The 17093-nt window shown below is 39.0% G+C and overlaps 4 protein-coding genes across 11 annotated transcripts; 2 read left to right on the top strand and 2 right to left on the bottom strand.

Moving 5' to 3' along the window:
* Window positions 1-598: 598 nt before the first annotated feature.
* On the top strand, window positions 599-1873 carry LOC108615868 (uncharacterized). Of its 3 annotated transcripts, XM_089469672.1 has the most exons (5): window positions 599-817; window positions 881-942; window positions 1025-1246; window positions 1304-1669; window positions 1734-1873. In XM_089469672.1, the coding sequence occupies exons 2-4, from the start codon at window positions 923-925 to the stop codon at window positions 1605-1607; spliced, it is 546 nt and encodes a 181-aa protein (XP_089325798.1). In that variant the 5' UTR covers window positions 599-817; window positions 881-922; the 3' UTR covers window positions 1608-1669; window positions 1734-1873. The 3 variants fall into 3 exon arrangements, with proteins under 3 accessions (XP_089325798.1, XP_017866184.1, XP_089325799.1); XM_018010695.2 differs by having other exon boundaries at window positions 600-817; window positions 881-1246; XM_089469673.1 differs by having other exon boundaries at window positions 802-942.
* Window positions 1754-10590, top strand: Pfk (ATP-dependent 6-phosphofructokinase). Of its 6 annotated transcripts, none has more exons than XM_089469651.1 (12): window positions 1754-1895; window positions 2324-2494; window positions 2547-2638; window positions 2694-2955; window positions 3803-3904; window positions 5455-5796; window positions 5865-6019; window positions 7488-7596; window positions 8375-8563; window positions 8861-9303; window positions 9363-10205; window positions 10269-10590. In XM_089469651.1, the coding sequence occupies exons 3-12, from the start codon at window positions 2598-2600 to the stop codon at window positions 10405-10407; spliced, it is 2625 nt and encodes an 874-aa protein (XP_089325777.1). In that variant the 5' UTR covers window positions 1754-1895; window positions 2324-2494; window positions 2547-2597; the 3' UTR covers window positions 10408-10590. The 6 variants fall into 6 exon arrangements, with proteins under 6 accessions (XP_089325777.1, XP_017866166.1, XP_017866165.1 ...); XM_018010677.2 differs by lacking the exons at window positions 1754-1895; window positions 7488-7596 and adding an exon at window positions 6151-6259 and having other exon boundaries at window positions 2170-2327; window positions 2383-2494; XM_018010676.2 differs by lacking the exons at window positions 1754-1895; window positions 7488-7596 and adding an exon at window positions 6868-6976 and having other exon boundaries at window positions 2171-2327; window positions 2383-2494.
* Window positions 10591-11208: 618 nt separating this feature from the next.
* Gpo2 (Glycerophosphate oxidase 2) lies at window positions 11209-13595 on the bottom strand. The gene has a single exon (XM_018010680.2). The coding sequence runs from the start codon at window positions 13593-13595 to the stop codon at window positions 11463-11465; it is 2133 nt and encodes a 710-aa protein (XP_017866169.1). The 3' UTR covers window positions 11209-11462.
* A 77-nt stretch (window positions 13596-13672) lies between these two features.
* Window positions 13673-15925, bottom strand: Cyt-b5 (Cytochrome b5). The gene is made up of 2 exons (XM_018010696.2): window positions 15708-15925; window positions 13673-14361 (listed from the first exon to the last, which is right to left on the bottom strand). The coding sequence occupies exons 1-2, from the start codon at window positions 15825-15827 to the stop codon at window positions 14074-14076; spliced, it is 408 nt and encodes a 135-aa protein (XP_017866185.1). The 5' UTR covers window positions 15828-15925; the 3' UTR covers window positions 13673-14073.
* Between the last annotated feature and the right edge of the window lie 1168 nt (window positions 15926-17093).

A 17093-nucleotide genomic window follows, 5' to 3' on the forward strand; every position in this document is an offset into this window, starting at 1 on the left:
GAGTTGGCAACAACAACAAGAGCAAACGCCAAACCGAGAATTTAAATATGATCTATGCAAATGTGTATAAAAACTGTATAACTGTATATTTTCGCAATTGAATTTACGCTTACAATATACAAAATAAAAAAACGAGTCGAATAACCCAAATGGAAACTGCAAATACATAATACACAGACATAAAAAAACAAAAAAAGAAAAACATTCAAAATGTGTTGAAAAACAACAACAACACAACATTGAGCACACATAAATTGTATGTGTGTGTGGAGGCAAAGATTGATGTGAAAATTTAAGTTTATTGAAATTACAGTTTCTTAATTACCAAAAAAAAAAAAAAGAACAAAAAAATAAAAATACAAAAAAAATTATGCTGTGTTTATTATATTCCAGTCTAATTGTAGCTTTGGATTATGGGTAAGAAAAAAAAAAAAAAAAAAAAAAAAAAAAATATATATATATATATATATATATATATATATATATATATATATATATATATATATATATATATATAAATATTTTATTCTATTCTAATTTCTTAGAATTATGGGTAAAAAGTAAAGATTTTATAAAAAAAGTTTGAGAGTTCAGCTGGATTCATTCTTATTAATTCATAAACTACATTGAATTAGTCTTATAGACTGGTTTATGTATACAATCTATTCATCCACGTACAACTTCAATATGAAAAAAAAAATGGAAATGAAAACGAACAAAGTAGGTCATTTCTTTTCGGACCTTTCTCAAAATTAAGTAGAATTTTTTTAGGAATGCATAACTGTAAATTTCAAGTTTTGACGAAGTGCATAGCTCGGTATGTGCCGAAGAGTCGGTCCAGTCGACCTATACAAATCTATATCCCAAATATCTTTAACAGCAACCTCGACAATGCTTTTCACTTCCTGAAAATTCTGCCCGCATGCTGTTATTCTGGCCGAGGTAATGCTTGTGTTGGGAGAATAGCCGTGTCTATGATGCTGCGGAACGGTTATTCACAGGACTATCGTTGTATCCTTTTCAGTCGGCGCAGCGATAACGAAAAATTGCTAGCTTTCAAGAACAGAATGACCAGCTGTGCGGATGTTGCCAGGAAGTACGATTACCTCATGGACTTGATGAAGGAGAATATCAACTTGTATTATCGCTACCTCTGCGACAATACAGCTGAGGTGTTGACCGTAGTGAATGCGGTGGACAGCGCGCTCGATAATATCAGTAATCTGGGATTGAGTGTTACCAAGAGGTAAGCCTGTTTTCTATAATTGGACGTTTACATCATAATCATTTCTTATGCCTAAAGTCCGAATATGCAACGACTTGTGCACGTAACTCGAAGTTTGGATTTCGATCGTACTGTGAACCATATAAGACAATATATAGATGCCGAGAACAAGAAGAAAGCTCAAACACGCTTTGGCTTTGCCTTGAAGAAGAAACAAAAGGAGCAGAAAACGGGGAAACAGAAGGACAGGCAGAAGGAGAGGCTCAAGGAGAAGGATAAGCATGAGAAGCCTGTGCGTGTAAAACTCCCACGTCGTTTGAAGAAAAACGTAATGAAAACACCGAAGCGAAAATATGTAATTTATCTAAAAAGATATAGGTGAAGCCAATTGGTGAAAAGTATGCCAACTGAATAATTCATAACAACTGCAATTACAAATTGAAAGTAAGTTTCGCAATGGGCCTTTCTCGGCGATTTTCATGCCATCTAATCCGTGCCTTCTATGTAGACAACCAATTCGATGTAATAGCTAAAAATATGATAAGTATACATATATGTAGTATGTATTATTAACTAGCAATCATCGGATATTATCGAATTATTGCATCTGGATTACCTATTGGACTACTGGAGTGGGATTTACTTTGTTGGTCACTGAAATTTTTAATTTGTAATTTTATTTTTTATTTATTCAAGTCAATTGATCATATCGATTCTTAGCGGCACTGCTCGACTGGTTGATACCTCCGAGCTGTTTTATATACATACATATACTGTTCGAACTATTCCTAAAAAAAAACTCTATATATGTTTTTATTTCCTATTAATGTTAGGAAACTGGAACCAAAATTCCATTTCTTTGGCTATTTGCCCAACAGCGAATAGTGAATTTTTAATTTTAAATTAAAATATTTGTTTAAACAGAGTATGCCAGTCCTTAATTGATCGGAGACTTGACATATAATGTAAATTATAATTTATCTTACACGTAGTCAAAATTGAGTATGTATTTTATAGATAATAGTGATTTGTAGTGATTTGTCCCTTTGGTAATTGATATGCATGCATTAAAATTTCGAGTATTTTCTAAATTATCAGCCCGGTATGTACGAGCTAATGCGTAGTACCCAAAACTGATCGAAAGCCATCGCCCATAGCCTAGTCGAAACACAGGAGCTTTTGCCTACGACCCAACACTGTCCCAGTAAACCGCAGTTGTCCGAGGCATCACAATCGGATTCACAATTGGAAAGCGCTCAAGTCATTGAAGTGAGTTGAATATATATAGAATTTTGAATATATTATAGTATAATCTTTGCAGTATAAAAACAATCTGTGGCATGGCTGCTCCGATAGATTAAATACTTTGACAATGGAAATTAATGCAAAAATTAATTCCATGTTTCTTAATAAGTAAGTGAGATTGCAGAGATTACAGCCAAAATATCTGTAGGTAAACCCTTTCAAGTCCTAAGCTAGAATATTATTTCTTGAGGAAGCGGCAATTGGATAAAGCTTACTGGGCAAATGTGCCGCAACTGAATGCTTTTAAATGTCACCCACAGAGTTTAAATGAATTAGTCCTTTTAAGCAATCAATTACTCCCAATGATAAGCGGTGTAAATTTTATGGGATATGATGACAATGAGTCGTTAATGTTTGACGAATCATCTCTTGGCCAGCCAGAAGGCGTACGGCTTATCAACTATACTAAATTTAAAAACAAATATGTAAGTAACATAATGCCAATTAAATGCAATCGGTTAAAGTTTAAGATACTAACGGCTAGACGCATATAAGTGTGGTGAAAAGCTTCCGACGTGCCATGCAGAAGCTGGCTGGCGTAACAGAGCTTTTGTCTGGCAATGCGCGCACAGCTGTTGCACAGCTGTCAATTCGACACTCACTGTGTGTGTGTGTGGGGTAAACAAAAAAAGTCCAATAGAGTAATCGCCCATTTTCACCCACAATAGGGACAAATTGATAGCAGAAACTTGGCCGCATTACCGTTAAAATTGGTTGCATTAATGAAACATATTACCAAAAATCGCGCATAGTGCCATTACGCATAAAACGTGACGGCGCGACGCGATAAAAACGCCAGCCAACCAGTTCATTGCATCAGTGTGCCGTGTAGTTGCGCTTAACGCAAAGCGTTTGCTGCGTTTAAAGGTCACCTTGAAACGTCAAAACCGAAACTTCTGCGCTCGACCGCCGCTCTCGCGCCCAGTTTGTGAAAATCGTCTCGCAGGCACATAGCCACGGCATCTGTGGCCAGCATAAGATTTGCGCAGTTCATTTGGACAACTCGGCTTCCTCGAAGCTCCTCCAGTTGCGCTGTGAATCATTCACAAAATATTTGCCTTTGGGTGCATCCAACTTGAACTTCGATACGTGCGTCCGTCTCTCACTCTCACCTCACCTAACTCTCTCCCTCTGCGTGCGTGCGTGTGTGTGCGTTGCCGTTGTTTTTTGAATCGATTAACTTGTATTTGAATAATTTTTAAATCGAAAGAGGTGCTTGGCCAAAAAATGAATAGTGATACTAATCAACGTTTCCTGGCACGCGGCTCCCAGCGCGACAAGGGCCTGGCCGTCTTCACCAGCGGTGGCGACTCCCAGGGCATGAATGCTGCTGTGAGGGCATGTGTGCGTATGGCCATCTACTTGGGATGCAAGGTGAGTTTTGACCTCTGCCAAGTGCTTTTGCATTGGTATATATAATTTGGAAATACACATTGACACATATATACACACACACACATGCATACATATTATTCACAAAAATGTTCTTATCGGTTACCGGAACAAGTTCAGCCATTGAACTTTATGGTCTAGAGCAGACTCTGTTATGCATATATTTATATATAGCAAATTTATATATATCAGCTGAACTTGCAATTAAATTATAATGAAAGAAAAGAAATAAAACAAATTAGCTTGTTCTGCTGGCGGTGTGAATTGCCGTTAGATAACCCAGGGGGTAGCAAAAAAAGAAAAAGAAAAAATATTCAAATAAAAGCGCCTCACACTACGTTCATAGAGAACACCAATACATTGACAATACCACTACACACAGGCGAATCTTGTGTCCGTGTGCGTTTGACATTGAGTTTATTTTCGGGCAACTTACAGACGATCACGCAGATATATCTGAGAAAATGCGGTTATTGTTTGAAAAGTGAATTACTATTTGCCTATTATTGGTTTTATTGATCGACTCGAGCAAGTGAATTCGGTGTTTGAGCGTCCAATATGCCAAATTTTTATCACACTCTGTGAGAGGGCAAAGAGTTGAAATTTTAAATAATTGCAATTGAAATAAATTATTCAAAATTTTACGATGATGATGATGATTTTTGCAATGAATAAATTGTCGCAAGGCTGATGTTTCTATTTTACTTTTTTTTTTCAAAGTCACTTTCATTTTCTTTTATTCACTTTTGATTTATATGCTAAATTATTCTGGGTAACATTAAATTATGCTTATATGTATGTATATATGTTTATTATATAAAAACAAAGTCAATCAGCGATATAAATTTCTTATTTTAGACAAGGAGTTAAAAGCGAAAACGAGTTCAAAATTCTGAGTCCATGGGTTTTTCAATTCATTTTTTGTTTTTTCTTTTTTACTTTGTATTAAATCTTAACTTCTGGTTTTATTTGACAACATATAGATTAATAATCTCGTTTAGCTCATTCAATTATTTATAAAGAGCTTTATCGCCTATTAAGCCCGATAAGTACTGAGTTATATGCAATAATATATATATAGAAAAATACTCATATTAATATAATATACATTTTATATCATTGATATATGATGATATTTTTATAGTTCGAGTTTATGACAATAAAACGGAAGCCTTACAAAGCATTTATTGAACTTCAATGAATTAAATTCTAATTAAACAAATTTGTAATATATACATAACATATATATATATATATATTTTTAATAGCCGAGCATTCGCTAGACTACTAGCATATTAAAAAAATATATATTTATTTATATATTAACTATATATATTATTATATATATTATAAAGATTTTGGAAAGTCTAGTCAAATCAAGAATGACGCAAAAAAAAATCAATATTTTGAAATACAATAGTAAAAATTCTTGGAATTTCATATTTTATGATTTATAAATGATTCATATTTACTTCAAAAGAAATTTATTGAAGCAGAATTTAATACCATTTTTCAATAATTTGTGACTTCAGGTGTACTTCATTCGTGAAGGCTATCAGGGCATGGTGGATGGCGGCGATTGCATCCAGGAAGCATCTTGGTCGTCGGTGTCATCAATCATACATCGTGGCGGTACCATCATTGGCTCCGCTCGTTGCAAGGACTTCCGTGAGCGTGCTGGCCGTCTAAAGGCTGCCAATAACTTGGTGCAACGCGGCATTACCAATCTGGTGGTAATTGGCGGTGATGGCTCGCTGACTGGCGCCAACCTGTTCCGTCAGGAGTGGTCCAGCCTGCTGGATGAGCTGGAGAAGAATAAGAGCATTACCCCTGAGCAGAAGAACAAGTACAATGTTCTGCATATTGTTGGATTGGTAAGTCTTCCTCTCTGTCTCTCTCTCTCTCTCTCTCACTCTTACTCACTATTTATTTACCCTTCCAGGTGGGTTCGATTGATAACGATTTCTGCGGCACGGACATGACCATTGGCACGGATACGGCCTTGCACCGCATCATTGAGGCCATCGATGCCATTGCTAGCACTGCCTACTCGCATCAGCGCACCTTCATCATGGAGGTCATGGGTCGTCATTGCGGGTAAGCCATTTGTTATCAATGAATCTAAATTGAGTTAGTTAGCCTGTCTGTGATGTGTAACTAGTTACGTATAAAGTGTTAGCTCTGCCAAGTGTCAAATTCCAAATGCTAAATGCCTTCACTACTTATAGTTATTTACCAGTTGTCGCCGGCGTTATATCCGAGGCAGACTACGTCTTTCTGCCCGAGTACCCGCCGCCACAAGATTGGCCCGATAGACTGACCCTCAAACTGGACCAGGCAAGCAATCAGCCATCAGCCATCAGCTCTCGATTGTTGAATGTCCCGCATACGAAAACTCTCTTTCTCTCCATATATACAATATATATATCTCTATCAGACCCAAATCGTTCTGTGTTCTCTTTCGTTTACTTGTTCAAATTTTGTGTAATGAGATGGATAAGTCTAAGTGTTAGGTTAATAATTAAGGGAATGGTGGAATAACTAGAATGAGCTTGTATATATATCAGATATGACAATAGTTCTAGTTATATATATGAACGATATTATTGATAATAATTATTATATTAATTTAGGCAGATTTTAGGGCTAATTAAAATGAATATGTCTTATTTATTTATTATGTATGATAGTAGATAGTGATGATGAAATCTTTTGAAACTATATGAAGTTATAATTATTATTCCTCTTCTCCTCAGCTCTTTTATCTTACATTGAATTGATACTCATTTCGTAATGTTTCCTAATTTGTCGCTCTCTTTCTCCCAGCCCTTTGTTGACTCTCTCCTTTTGATTTTCCCAATATATATACTATATAGTATATATATGTATATTTGTATGGCATATATGTATAACCAAATAATACAAACACACATATATTTTTACAGTTATTTAGCGCTCGTTGGTGGCCTGGCCTGCGAGGCCGATTTCATATTTATACCCGAAATGCCGCCGAAAGTCGATTGGCCAGATAGGCTTTGCACTCAGTTGGCCCAGGCAAGAAGTGATATTTTATTAAAAAAAAAAAAAAAAAAAAAAAAAAAAAAAAAAAAACAAAAGCTACCAAACACAATATTTCTCACAATGTGTTTGCTCTTTCTCTATTTCTCTATCTCTCGCGCCTCATCTGCTTTTCGTTGTTGCAATAGACAACAGCAGCAAAACATAGAAACATTGCATTTCACCCACCCACACACACAAACACAGACACATAGACACAGACACACACACTTGCGAGCAGGAATTATTCAGATATTATATATATACATATATCATGCATCAAGTTATAAATTCTGTTGTATATATATTTATTCCTTTATTTTATATAAATATTCGATTCCAAAACTGGATATATGATAAGCCCGAGTTAAACCAAGCTACCCACCCACCCAATCCTTGTCTATCCGTATCCTAAGCATATTGTAATTAATGAACAATCAATTAACAATTCATTCACCTGTGCGCATCGTGTCTTTCTTCGGTGTGTTTGATTTATTTTCGTTTTTAGCTATTTGGCAATTTCAGCCGCCATTGCCACAGAGGCTGATTTTATGTTCATACCCGAAGAGCCCGCACCAACTAACTGGCAGGATGATCTGTGCAAAAAGTTAGCTCAGGTCAGCCCACTGCGAAAGGGTTTACCTTTTCCAGTCAAATTCAATATAAGTCTATGCGATGGTGTTTTGTTTTTCGGTTTACTACTAAATTATTCAAATTGTATATACATACATAGATATTAAAAGAAACTTTAATTTAACTACAACTCTTTCTAACATTTCTAACAGACGTTTCAAAGAGCAAGCAGCTTTTTGTCAAAAACTGATTCTAGAAACTACTAATTGATTGGCTATTTAATTGATTTTTATTGGGTTAAAGTGTAGCCACACACACATACATAAACAAATACACTTATTTTCTTTTTGCTGGACAATTTAATTGGCTTCTATTACGCCTTCGCTTACGTTTATTTTTACTGTATCTTAGCTTGATTAGTAAATATCTATGTATATATTTATGGATTATTTGTTGATTTACTTTTATTGTGTTTCCTTTCAAATTCATTGTTTAAGCTACACATATACAAACAAACAAAAAAACACAAACATTCTCTCTCTCTCTCTCTCTTTCTCTGTCTCACCTGTATTTATCATAGTTTAATTTTGTTTATAACCTCACAGTTGTCGTCACTTATTTACATAGCAACATATATACATGTACATACATTATTTCTTAGATCATTATCATTATCATTATCATATTTACGTAGCACTTTGTATATATTTTGAAGTTCTTCATTGCTTCTATGTACACACTCAAGTTACTAACCCGCTCATTTTTTGAGAATCGCTTAGAACGGTGCAATGTCTAACGTCTCTTGCTTTCGTTCTCAAACAGGAGCGTTCGGCTGGTCAGCGTCTGAACATCGTCATTGTGGCCGAGGGAGCCAGTGATCGGGAGGGCAATCCAATTACCGCCGAGCAGGTGCGCAAGGTGATCGACGAGCGTCTCAAACACGACGCTCGTATCACTGTCTTGGGTCACGTGCAGCGCGGTGGCAATCCCAGCGCCTTCGATCGTGTCTTGGTAAGCAATTGCAGTTGTCTATAATTAAACTGAGACTTAAGTGTAGAGTAGATAGCTAGAAAGTGTTTTAAAATGCCAGACAGAAATACTCTGTATTCGAGGCCATATTAAAAAATCGATATAAGTTATCGATAATTTATTTTTGACTTCTTTCGATCGATTATTTATATTTACATTTGGACGTATGGGTGCTGGGGCCCATCCATAATTTACTTTTACTTGTTCATTATTTATATTTTAAATAACTCCCATAGAAATGATCGATAATTGAATTTTAAATGTTCATCATGTAAATAGGCTTGTCGCATGGGCGCCGAGGCCACATTGGCTCTGATGGAAGCCACGCCGGAGTCAGTGCCGGTGGTCATCTCGCTGGACGGCAACCAGACGGTTCGTGTGCCTCTTATGGAGTGTGTGGAGCGCACCCAGGCTGTAGCTAAGGCCATGGCGGAGCGTCGCTGGGCCGATGCTGTGAAGCTGCGCGGTCGTTCCTTTGAACGCAACCTGGAGACCTACAAGATGTTGACGCGCTTGAAGCCGCCCAAAGAGAACTTCGACGAGCAGGGCAAGGGCATCGAGGGCTACAGGCTGGCTGTGATGCACATTGGTGCGCCGGCCTGCGGCATGAATGCGGCCGTGCGCAGCTTTGTGCGCAATGCCATTTATCGTGGCGATGTTGTCTATGGCATCAACGATGGCGTTGAGGGCCTCATTGCTGGCAATGTGCGCGAGCTGGGCTGGTGAGTAAGAGAAGTAAAGATGTAGTTAAAAATATTCAATAATTGACTCCACTGCACAGGTCTGATGTCTCTGGCTGGGTGGGTCAGGGTGGTGCTTACCTCGGCACCAAGCGTACTCTGCCCGAGGGCAAGTTCAAGGAGATCGCCGCTCGCCTCAAGGAGTTCAAGATCCAAGGTCTGCTGATCATCGGTGGCTTTGAGAGCTACCACGCCGCTGGCCAAATCTCCGATCAGCGCGACAACTATCCAGAGTTTTGCATACCCATTGTGGTTGTGCCGGCTACCATTTCGAACAATGTGCCAGGCACCGAATTCTCGCTCGGCTGCGATACCGGCTTGAATGAGATCACCGAAATCTGCGATCGCATTCGCCAGTCGGCCCAGGGCACCAAGCGTCGTGTGTTTGTCATTGAGACCATGGGTGGCTATAGCGGCTATTTGGCCACGTTGGCTGGCCTGGCTGGTGGTGCGGATGCCGCGTATATATATGAGGAGAAGTTCTCCATTAAGGATCTGCAACAGGATGTCTATCACATGGCATCCAAAATGGCCGAGGGCGTGTCTCGCGGCCTCATCTTGCGCAATGAGAAGGCCAGTGAGAACTACACCACTGACTTCATCTATCGCCTGTATTCAGAGGAGGGCAAGGGTCTGTTCACCTGCCGCATGAACATCTTGGGCCACATGCAACAGGGTGGCTCTCCCAGTCCATTCGATCGCAACATGGGCACCAAAATGGCCGCCAAGTGCGTCGACTGGCTGGCCACACAGATCAAGAACAACATCGACAGCAATGGCGTCGTCAACTGCAAATCGACCGACACAGCAACACTGCTGGGCATCGTCTCGCGGCAGTATCGATTCACGCCCCTGGTCGATCTCATTGCCGACACCAACTTTGAGTGAGTGCCACAATAGTAATCTCTATACAGAATTGATCTGATTATTTTCCTCATCCTCCACAGTCAACGCATACCGAAGAAGCAGTGGTGGCTGCGCCTGCGTCCATTGCTGAGAATTCTGGCTAAGCACGACTCGGCCTACGAGGAGGAGGGCATGTACATCACCGTCGAGGAGGAGTGCGCCACAGATGCCGTCGCTTAGACAGCTGAAGAAGAAAACAACAAACACTTATCATGCCCAGTGCACATAGAAAACATCGTAGAATCAATCTTAATGTTTATTTCTATTCTGACAGTTGCAACAAACTTGAACGTTGTAAATTTTGGGTTTTCTATTATTGTTTCATTTATATAGTAAACATTTTTGACATATTTATACGATAAACATGTCTCTCAGCTCAGGTCAAAGTTTAAACAGCTAATATTTACTGATATTTAGCCAAACTAACCATACCCTAGAGTGAAAGTGTGCACTCCGAAAAAATCCATGTCAACTAAGTTTATTTCTAATGTATACATACATACGCACATGTATATACCTATCTATATATATACATATATCCGTATCAAATATGCCACCACAATAATTATTTATAATTTTCTTCATAACTCTACTTTGTAAAATTTTCCTTATTCACTTATTTCTTATTTATTTTAGTTTATGTTTCGTTTTTTCTCACTTTGAATATATATTTATAGCACATACATAATCTATACATAAAATTGTTTACTATTGCTTTCACCTTTGCATGTGTATTACATAAATACATCAATAACAGCATCAACAAATACCCGTTAAATGTTTTACCTGGCAACATTTACTCACACAAATTAAATGTATTGAAACACACTATTAGTATGCTATCGTCATTGTTGCAAAAATACAAATATATATACAAATGTTACAAATACATATAACTATTATATATATACACACAAGCTCCATAGGGCATATACGAGTTTTGTCTAAACAACGTCGATATTCAACTTTACAACTCAAATACAAATTTAAAAAATGCATTTCCATATTTAATTACTTTCGCATTATATTCTACTGTTACTGCTCGTTAATTTCCGTTATACTTTTGAACGCGAACGACTCGAATGAGCTGAGTTGCCTAGCTAAAGTGTGGCAACACTACTGAGTTCTGTTTGCTACGATATGGTAGCACTACCAAATAAATATAAATAGTATGAGACAGTACAGAATAATTTAAATACACTAAGAGTTTTGTACGAGATTGATTAATTCGATCTTCACAAGCCGCCTCCGGATCGCTCGACCGTACATTCGCTTTGCTTGCGCCGCCGGCGGCTTATTGCCGAAATTTTCTGGTCTAAATGCATCTTGGCATAACGTAAATATGCCGTGTCTCCGTGCACAATGGCCGACATGAGCATCAGGAATTCGTAGAGATTCACCTTGCCCTGGGAGTGACAGTCAATGTCCCGCAGCACGTCGTGCATCAGGTCCACCGGCACCTCTTTAACACCGAACGACTTCATGGCCGCACAGCATTTGTTTATCGACACGAAGCCCGTATTAGCCTCGTCGAGATTTCTGAAATGCTCGGCATACTTTTGCACCTGATCCACAGACAGCTTAATGGGTATATTCATATGAATTGGATCGAATTCGGTTGTATTTCCCATTTGTGTATTTAGAAATTCTTGCGCTTCTTTGATTTCTCTCAATCGTCTTGCTCGGCTCCATTTCAGCTCGCGCGCCATTTCGCTGGCCACGCGCGGCAAAATATCCTCGGCCGCCTGGACATTAAGAAACGCGACACGCAGCCGACGTGCCACCATGTCGACCAGGGTGCAGGCATAGTCCCTAACCCCCTGTCGCACCTCCGCCTCAATATACGGAAATTCGGAGTGCAATCGTTTACCTATAATGGGCCACACGCTGCCACTGGCGTTGGCGCCAACGGCCACCTTGAACGCATTCGAGCCGTATGTGTCGGACAAGTGCTTGGCCACATCCCGCTCCAGACCGAAATCCTGCACCAGTCGTATAAACATGTTTGGTGACCAGCCAATGGCGCCGTCCAACTTGCATGAGGTCGCCGTAATCGAATGTTTGCGCAACGGCTGCAGTCCACCATTGATAATGGCAGCGTCTATGGCCTTCTCTGCTATCAGCCGGAACGATGTCCATGTGCCGCCTACGATTGACACCATGTTACCGGGCCCTATGGAAATCACATGGTTCTTGAGCGCCGAATGGGCCAGCTCTGTCGACTGAGTGGGAAGCGGCTTATAACCGCCCCAAGCTGCGAGCACGTCGCAGCGGCGTACATCAAAATTTGGATTGATGTAGTTTCTGATGCTATCCAAGAGATACTGAACCTCCATCTCTGTTGGCTGTTGCCCCTGGGCGGCCTCGCGTGTGTCATCCGAGGTGCCCATTAGCGTATGCCCCAACCAGGGTAAAAAGAATATTGTCGAACCGTTGTCCGTGTACGGATCGAAGAGCCCTACCTCTTCGGGACAGTAAAAGGGCGGCAGCACAATGTGCGAGGCCCAGGTGGGCGTACACTGCTGCGACGCACTAGCATCCTCCAGGCGGATAATAGAATCACTCATGGGGCCAGTTGCATTGATGACCATTTTGGCGCGAATCTTGTAAGCTCTGCCGGTCAGCTGATCGATAGCTTTGGCTCCAATTACAGTTTTGTTCTTGTCCCGCAGCAGATCGACCACCTTCATGTGGTTGCAGACGTCGGCGCCATAGCGGGAGGCGGTCAAAATGATTGCGAGACACATCCGAGCGTCGTCGTGCTGGCCCTCGTAAAAGACGAAGGCGCCAACCATGTCACGGCGCATCATCGGAAACATTTCGAGGGCCTTCCGGCTATTGATGTATGTGAATCCTTTCGATGTGCCCGGTGCCATTAAGTGATAGAGACGCAGTTTCATCCAATACACGGGCAGCTGCCACCAATTGTGTACGGGCAGCATAATTGGCACCGACTGATTGAGGTGCGGCGCCAGATTGGTAATGTTTCTGCGCTCCTGCAGTGATGAGTGAACACGCCGAAAGGCGGCCAAGTCGAGATGTGTGATTGCATGGTCCAAATCTCGCAGGCCGCCGTGCAGTAATTTACTGGATTTCGACGAGGTGCCACTACCGAAATCATCGGCCTCAACCAGGGCAGTCTTCAATCCACGTGTAGCTGCATCTAGAGCACATCCAGCGCCTACCGCTCCACCGCCAATGATCAGAACATCGTACTCGGTGCGACGCAACGCATCTAAATTCATGCTGCGTGTGGGCAGCTCACGTTTCATCTGGGGCGCCTTGCTTCGATCCTGAGTAGCTCCGGCAGCAGAGAGTGCAAACATTGAGCTGCCGGCCAGGACAGCTACGTGAATAAATTTCGACATGGTAACATTAGTTGTGATACAAAAAAAGAAAGAGTTCGAAAATTAATTTTGTTTTGACAAAAGAACAAACAAAGCAATTTCGAATACATTCATATTTAATAGTCTATTTAAATATATGTTTGTGTATATTTCTGTTGCGTGTTGGAAAGTTAAACAATTATCTAGCTCATAAGAAAACTCAAACCCACTTACTATAGCAATTAGTACAAAAACAAGATGCCAAAACATGCACATTTTTTTAACTTTTAAACTTAGCACAAATTCTCTCTACTAATTCCGCCAGCGACAATGGCAAGCGCGCAGCGAAACGCCTCCGGCAAGTGTATGAGACACATCAGTATTAGTATTTAAAGGCAGGGTATCTGGAAATCAACTCTTTACATGTGTGTCTCTCTCTTCCCCTCTCCCTCTCTCTCTCTCACTGTGTGGAGGCGTCAAGTGGTGCAGCATTGAGGCGAGTGGGAATTATTTATTGACTTTATTGCTGCTTAGCATTGCCAAAGTAGAATTTGTAAAAGAACGTAGCAACCAGACAGAGAACCAGTGGCACTATCCACGATTTCAACGAACTCTCCTCGTTCTGTGTGTCTGTGCTCCAGGTGGGTTCCGATTTCTGGGCAACTTTCGTGCGCTCGTGGGCAACCAGTTCGCCGATTTTGTACTTCTTCATCATGTCGCGCGCGTCGTGGCTGTGGCCAACATCCTCAAAGTTCTCGGTGGCATCTTTGCCCGCCTGCTCGATCAGCACCTCTTCACCGCCGGGATGCTGAAAGAAAGCAAACGAATAACGAATATTAAGCACGCTCTTTTCATATGCCAAACTATGCAAATGATTTGCTGTCGTCTTCTACGCTGACCGTGAATCCCTGCTCAATGTTTAAAACATCAAGCGCCCGCATCAAATGCGCTCGACCCACGGCAGTCGGATACAGCGTGTTTATTTTTAAACAGTGTGAATAAACGTCGAAAGGTTTTTAATGCAAGGCAAGGTTCTACTTTCATCATTCACAAACTTTAATTACCTCACAGCACAAACTGCAGCGTAATCATTATAACACAGAAATGATTTAAGTGCTGGGTCTTCTTATCACCAGCAGAACAGAAAACCAAACGGTCATAGTGACTAGCATCTACTCACTTGTATAAGGATTTTAAACGGATACTAATATATAATAATGAATATATGTATTTAATTTATATAGTCCTATCTGATATATATAAGAAAAATTACGATTGATTATTGTTGATATTTTTCAAATGGAAATCTACCAATTATTATATATTATTATATAATGTATATATCAGCAACAAAGAATTTATTTATTTAAATATTATATATATATTGAATATTACAAATCTATGCAAGTATATATGTACATTTATTTTTTTTTTGTTACACTAACTGAATCATATATGTCGATTTTTACACTAATTTAGGTTTTTCTAGTTGATTGACTTTAGAAATTCAAAGCTGATCTGAATTGTTCATTATATATATGTATATATGTATATATACACACATTTTTGTGACTTTCGCTTCACATTGGTTTTCTAATTTCCTTCCATATACGGCTGAGTACTTAAATACAAACTAGTGTCTCTGTTTCGTAAATAAAATGAAATGTAAATTTTCGTTTGAACAGATTTTGCTTAACTTTTGCCCCATTTCCATTGATAATGAATAAGAATAAGATTTGAAACTGCGCGCTGGCACGAAAAAAAAAATGCAATAAATATGAATACAAACATAAACGTTTCGAAAAAACAACAAACACAATATCTTCACAAGTTCAATGTAGCTGTGAACATGAGTAGGTCATTCATTCATTCATAGATCGTAGGTCAAAGTACAGGGGCAAGTGGCTACTCGTGTTTTACGGGTAACATTCTCATATTCTCAAACGCAATAAGTGGAAACATATACATATATACGGACTAATAACACTGCTAAGACGAGTTATAAAACCCAAGTAATGATGATAAGACAACTTGTCCCCCCTCCCACAGCAACTATTCACACCAGGGGAAATCAAATTCCATCGCCCGCGCCCTCATTCCGACGTGTACAATGGAGGTGCTGTTGCTGTTTGTTAATTGCTAGACTATGCTTACCTCGTTCAGGAATGCTGTGACATCGTAAACAGTATTGTGAATTAGCAGCCATGTATCCTTGTTGGTATTGTGTTGGGCAACTTCGGCACGCGTATAAGTTTTTTCTCCTTCACCGGACATGTCGATGACTTGTTGAATTGCTTTTCTATTACTAATAGAGTATGGAATAAGTTCGATCGAACGACTCGCTGAAACTGAATGAGCGAACCAACTCACTGATTGTCGTTCATCGAGCTCGTTAATGACTCTGTTATAAAAAGCAAAAACTTAACATTTGCCTAAAGTGTTAATAACAGTAAGCCATTTATTTTCAGAATTTTAGCGAGCTATACATTTAAATGTATCTCAACAATCATTTAAATTATCTTTTAAGCATTTTTTCGTGTAGAAAATTATTTTATCAATATAACTTTTAAGCATTAACAGTTTGTAAAGTAACTCAACGGTCTGCTAGCACTAATTCACGACATTTTAACATAGCCCTAACAGAGCCATTATGAGTAGTTTATATTCGATAAATCGATTTTTAATTTACTCTATCTCAGAATTTGAACTTCTTCGCTGCTGTTAATAATTATCAGGTTAGCGCGGGACGAGTTTAAGAAGATATTTCATACGTTAATATAAACATATTTTGTCTACTGATAATGTTATTATATACTTAATGAATAAAAATAAATTAAGCTTAAGCTTTTAGTTTTACCTGTATATTGATGATAACATTGGAATACTTGAAATGTCAGGATTATCATTAAATGAGGCTCCAAAAATGTTTGCAATTGACAGTAAGTTTAAAAACATTACGAATCCGAAAAGTTTGAAAACCAATATTTATTTTAACAATTAAAGAATTGAAATTTATTTACTTAGAAAAAAATTATTGTATTAGTTTTATCGACATGCTGATCATAATAAAATCACTTCATAATATAAACATGACTTATTTATCATCTATTTGGTTTAAATTTTGACCAACAGTAAACAAATACTTGCATATTAATAGAATCGCATGAGCCAACGATTACGCATATTAAATATTTGCCGTCAACTTCTTATCGCTACCAGACTTAACGCTCTCTTACATTTAAAGTGCTGATATCATGAATACGCAGCGCTAATGCCATTTATCAGCGCAAGAGAGTGCCAGAACGCATGCCCATGCATTTCCCATTGATATGCCTTCATTGTCTAAGAAAGTAAACGTGTTATGCTGCCTTTGAGTGTTTGATTAAAAATAAATAATAGACTCATGTAACTTTACTGTTGATATTGTGTTGACAACGATGATTGGTTTATTTATGTTTCTTTATCTTTAACCACGTGCTTCTTTTCTCTTTTTTTACTCCTCATCTGTTTACATTTAATTTGTATTCAACTTGATTTATA

Source organism: Drosophila arizonae, chromosome 5 (genome assembly GCF_054131065.1).
Source record: "Drosophila arizonae isolate 15081-1271.41 chromosome 5, UAZ_ARI_1.0, whole genome shotgun sequence".
In the NCBI taxonomy this organism is placed as follows: Eukaryota; Metazoa; Arthropoda; class Insecta; order Diptera; family Drosophilidae; genus Drosophila; species Drosophila arizonae.

Coding starts and splice junctions, on each gene's coding strand:
- LOC108615868 (XM_018010695.2), top strand. CDS start 774: ATGCATAACTGTAAATTTCAAGTTTTGACGAAGTGCATAGCTCG. Junction 818..880: donor TTGACGAAGTGCATAGCTCG/GTATGTGCCGAA, acceptor TATCTTTAACAG/CAACCTCGACAATGCTTTTC. Junction 1,247..1,303: donor GGATTGAGTGTTACCAAGAG/GTAAGCCTGTTT, acceptor TTATGCCTAAAG/TCCGAATATGCAACGACTTG.
- Pfk (XM_018010677.2), top strand. CDS start 2,284: ATGCATGCATTAAAATTTCGAGTATTTTCTAAATTATCAGCCCG. Junction 2,495..2,546: donor AAAGCGCTCAAGTCATTGAA/GTGAGTTGAATA, acceptor TAATCTTTGCAG/TATAAAAACAATCTGTGGCA. Junction 10,206..10,268: donor ATTGCCGACACCAACTTTGA/GTGAGTGCCACA, acceptor CATCCTCCACAG/TCAACGCATACCGAAGAAGC.
- Gpo2 (XM_018010680.2), bottom strand. CDS start 13,595: ATGTCGAAATTTATTCACGTAGCTGTCCTGGCCGGCAGCTCAATGTTT.
- Cyt-b5 (XM_018010696.2), bottom strand. CDS start 15,827: ATGTCCGGTGAAGGAGAAAAAACTTATACGCGTGCCGAAGTTGCCCAA. Junction 14,362..15,707: donor TCACAGCATTCCTGAACGAG/GTAAGCATAGTC, acceptor GCTTTCTTTCAG/CATCCCGGCGGTGAAGAGGT.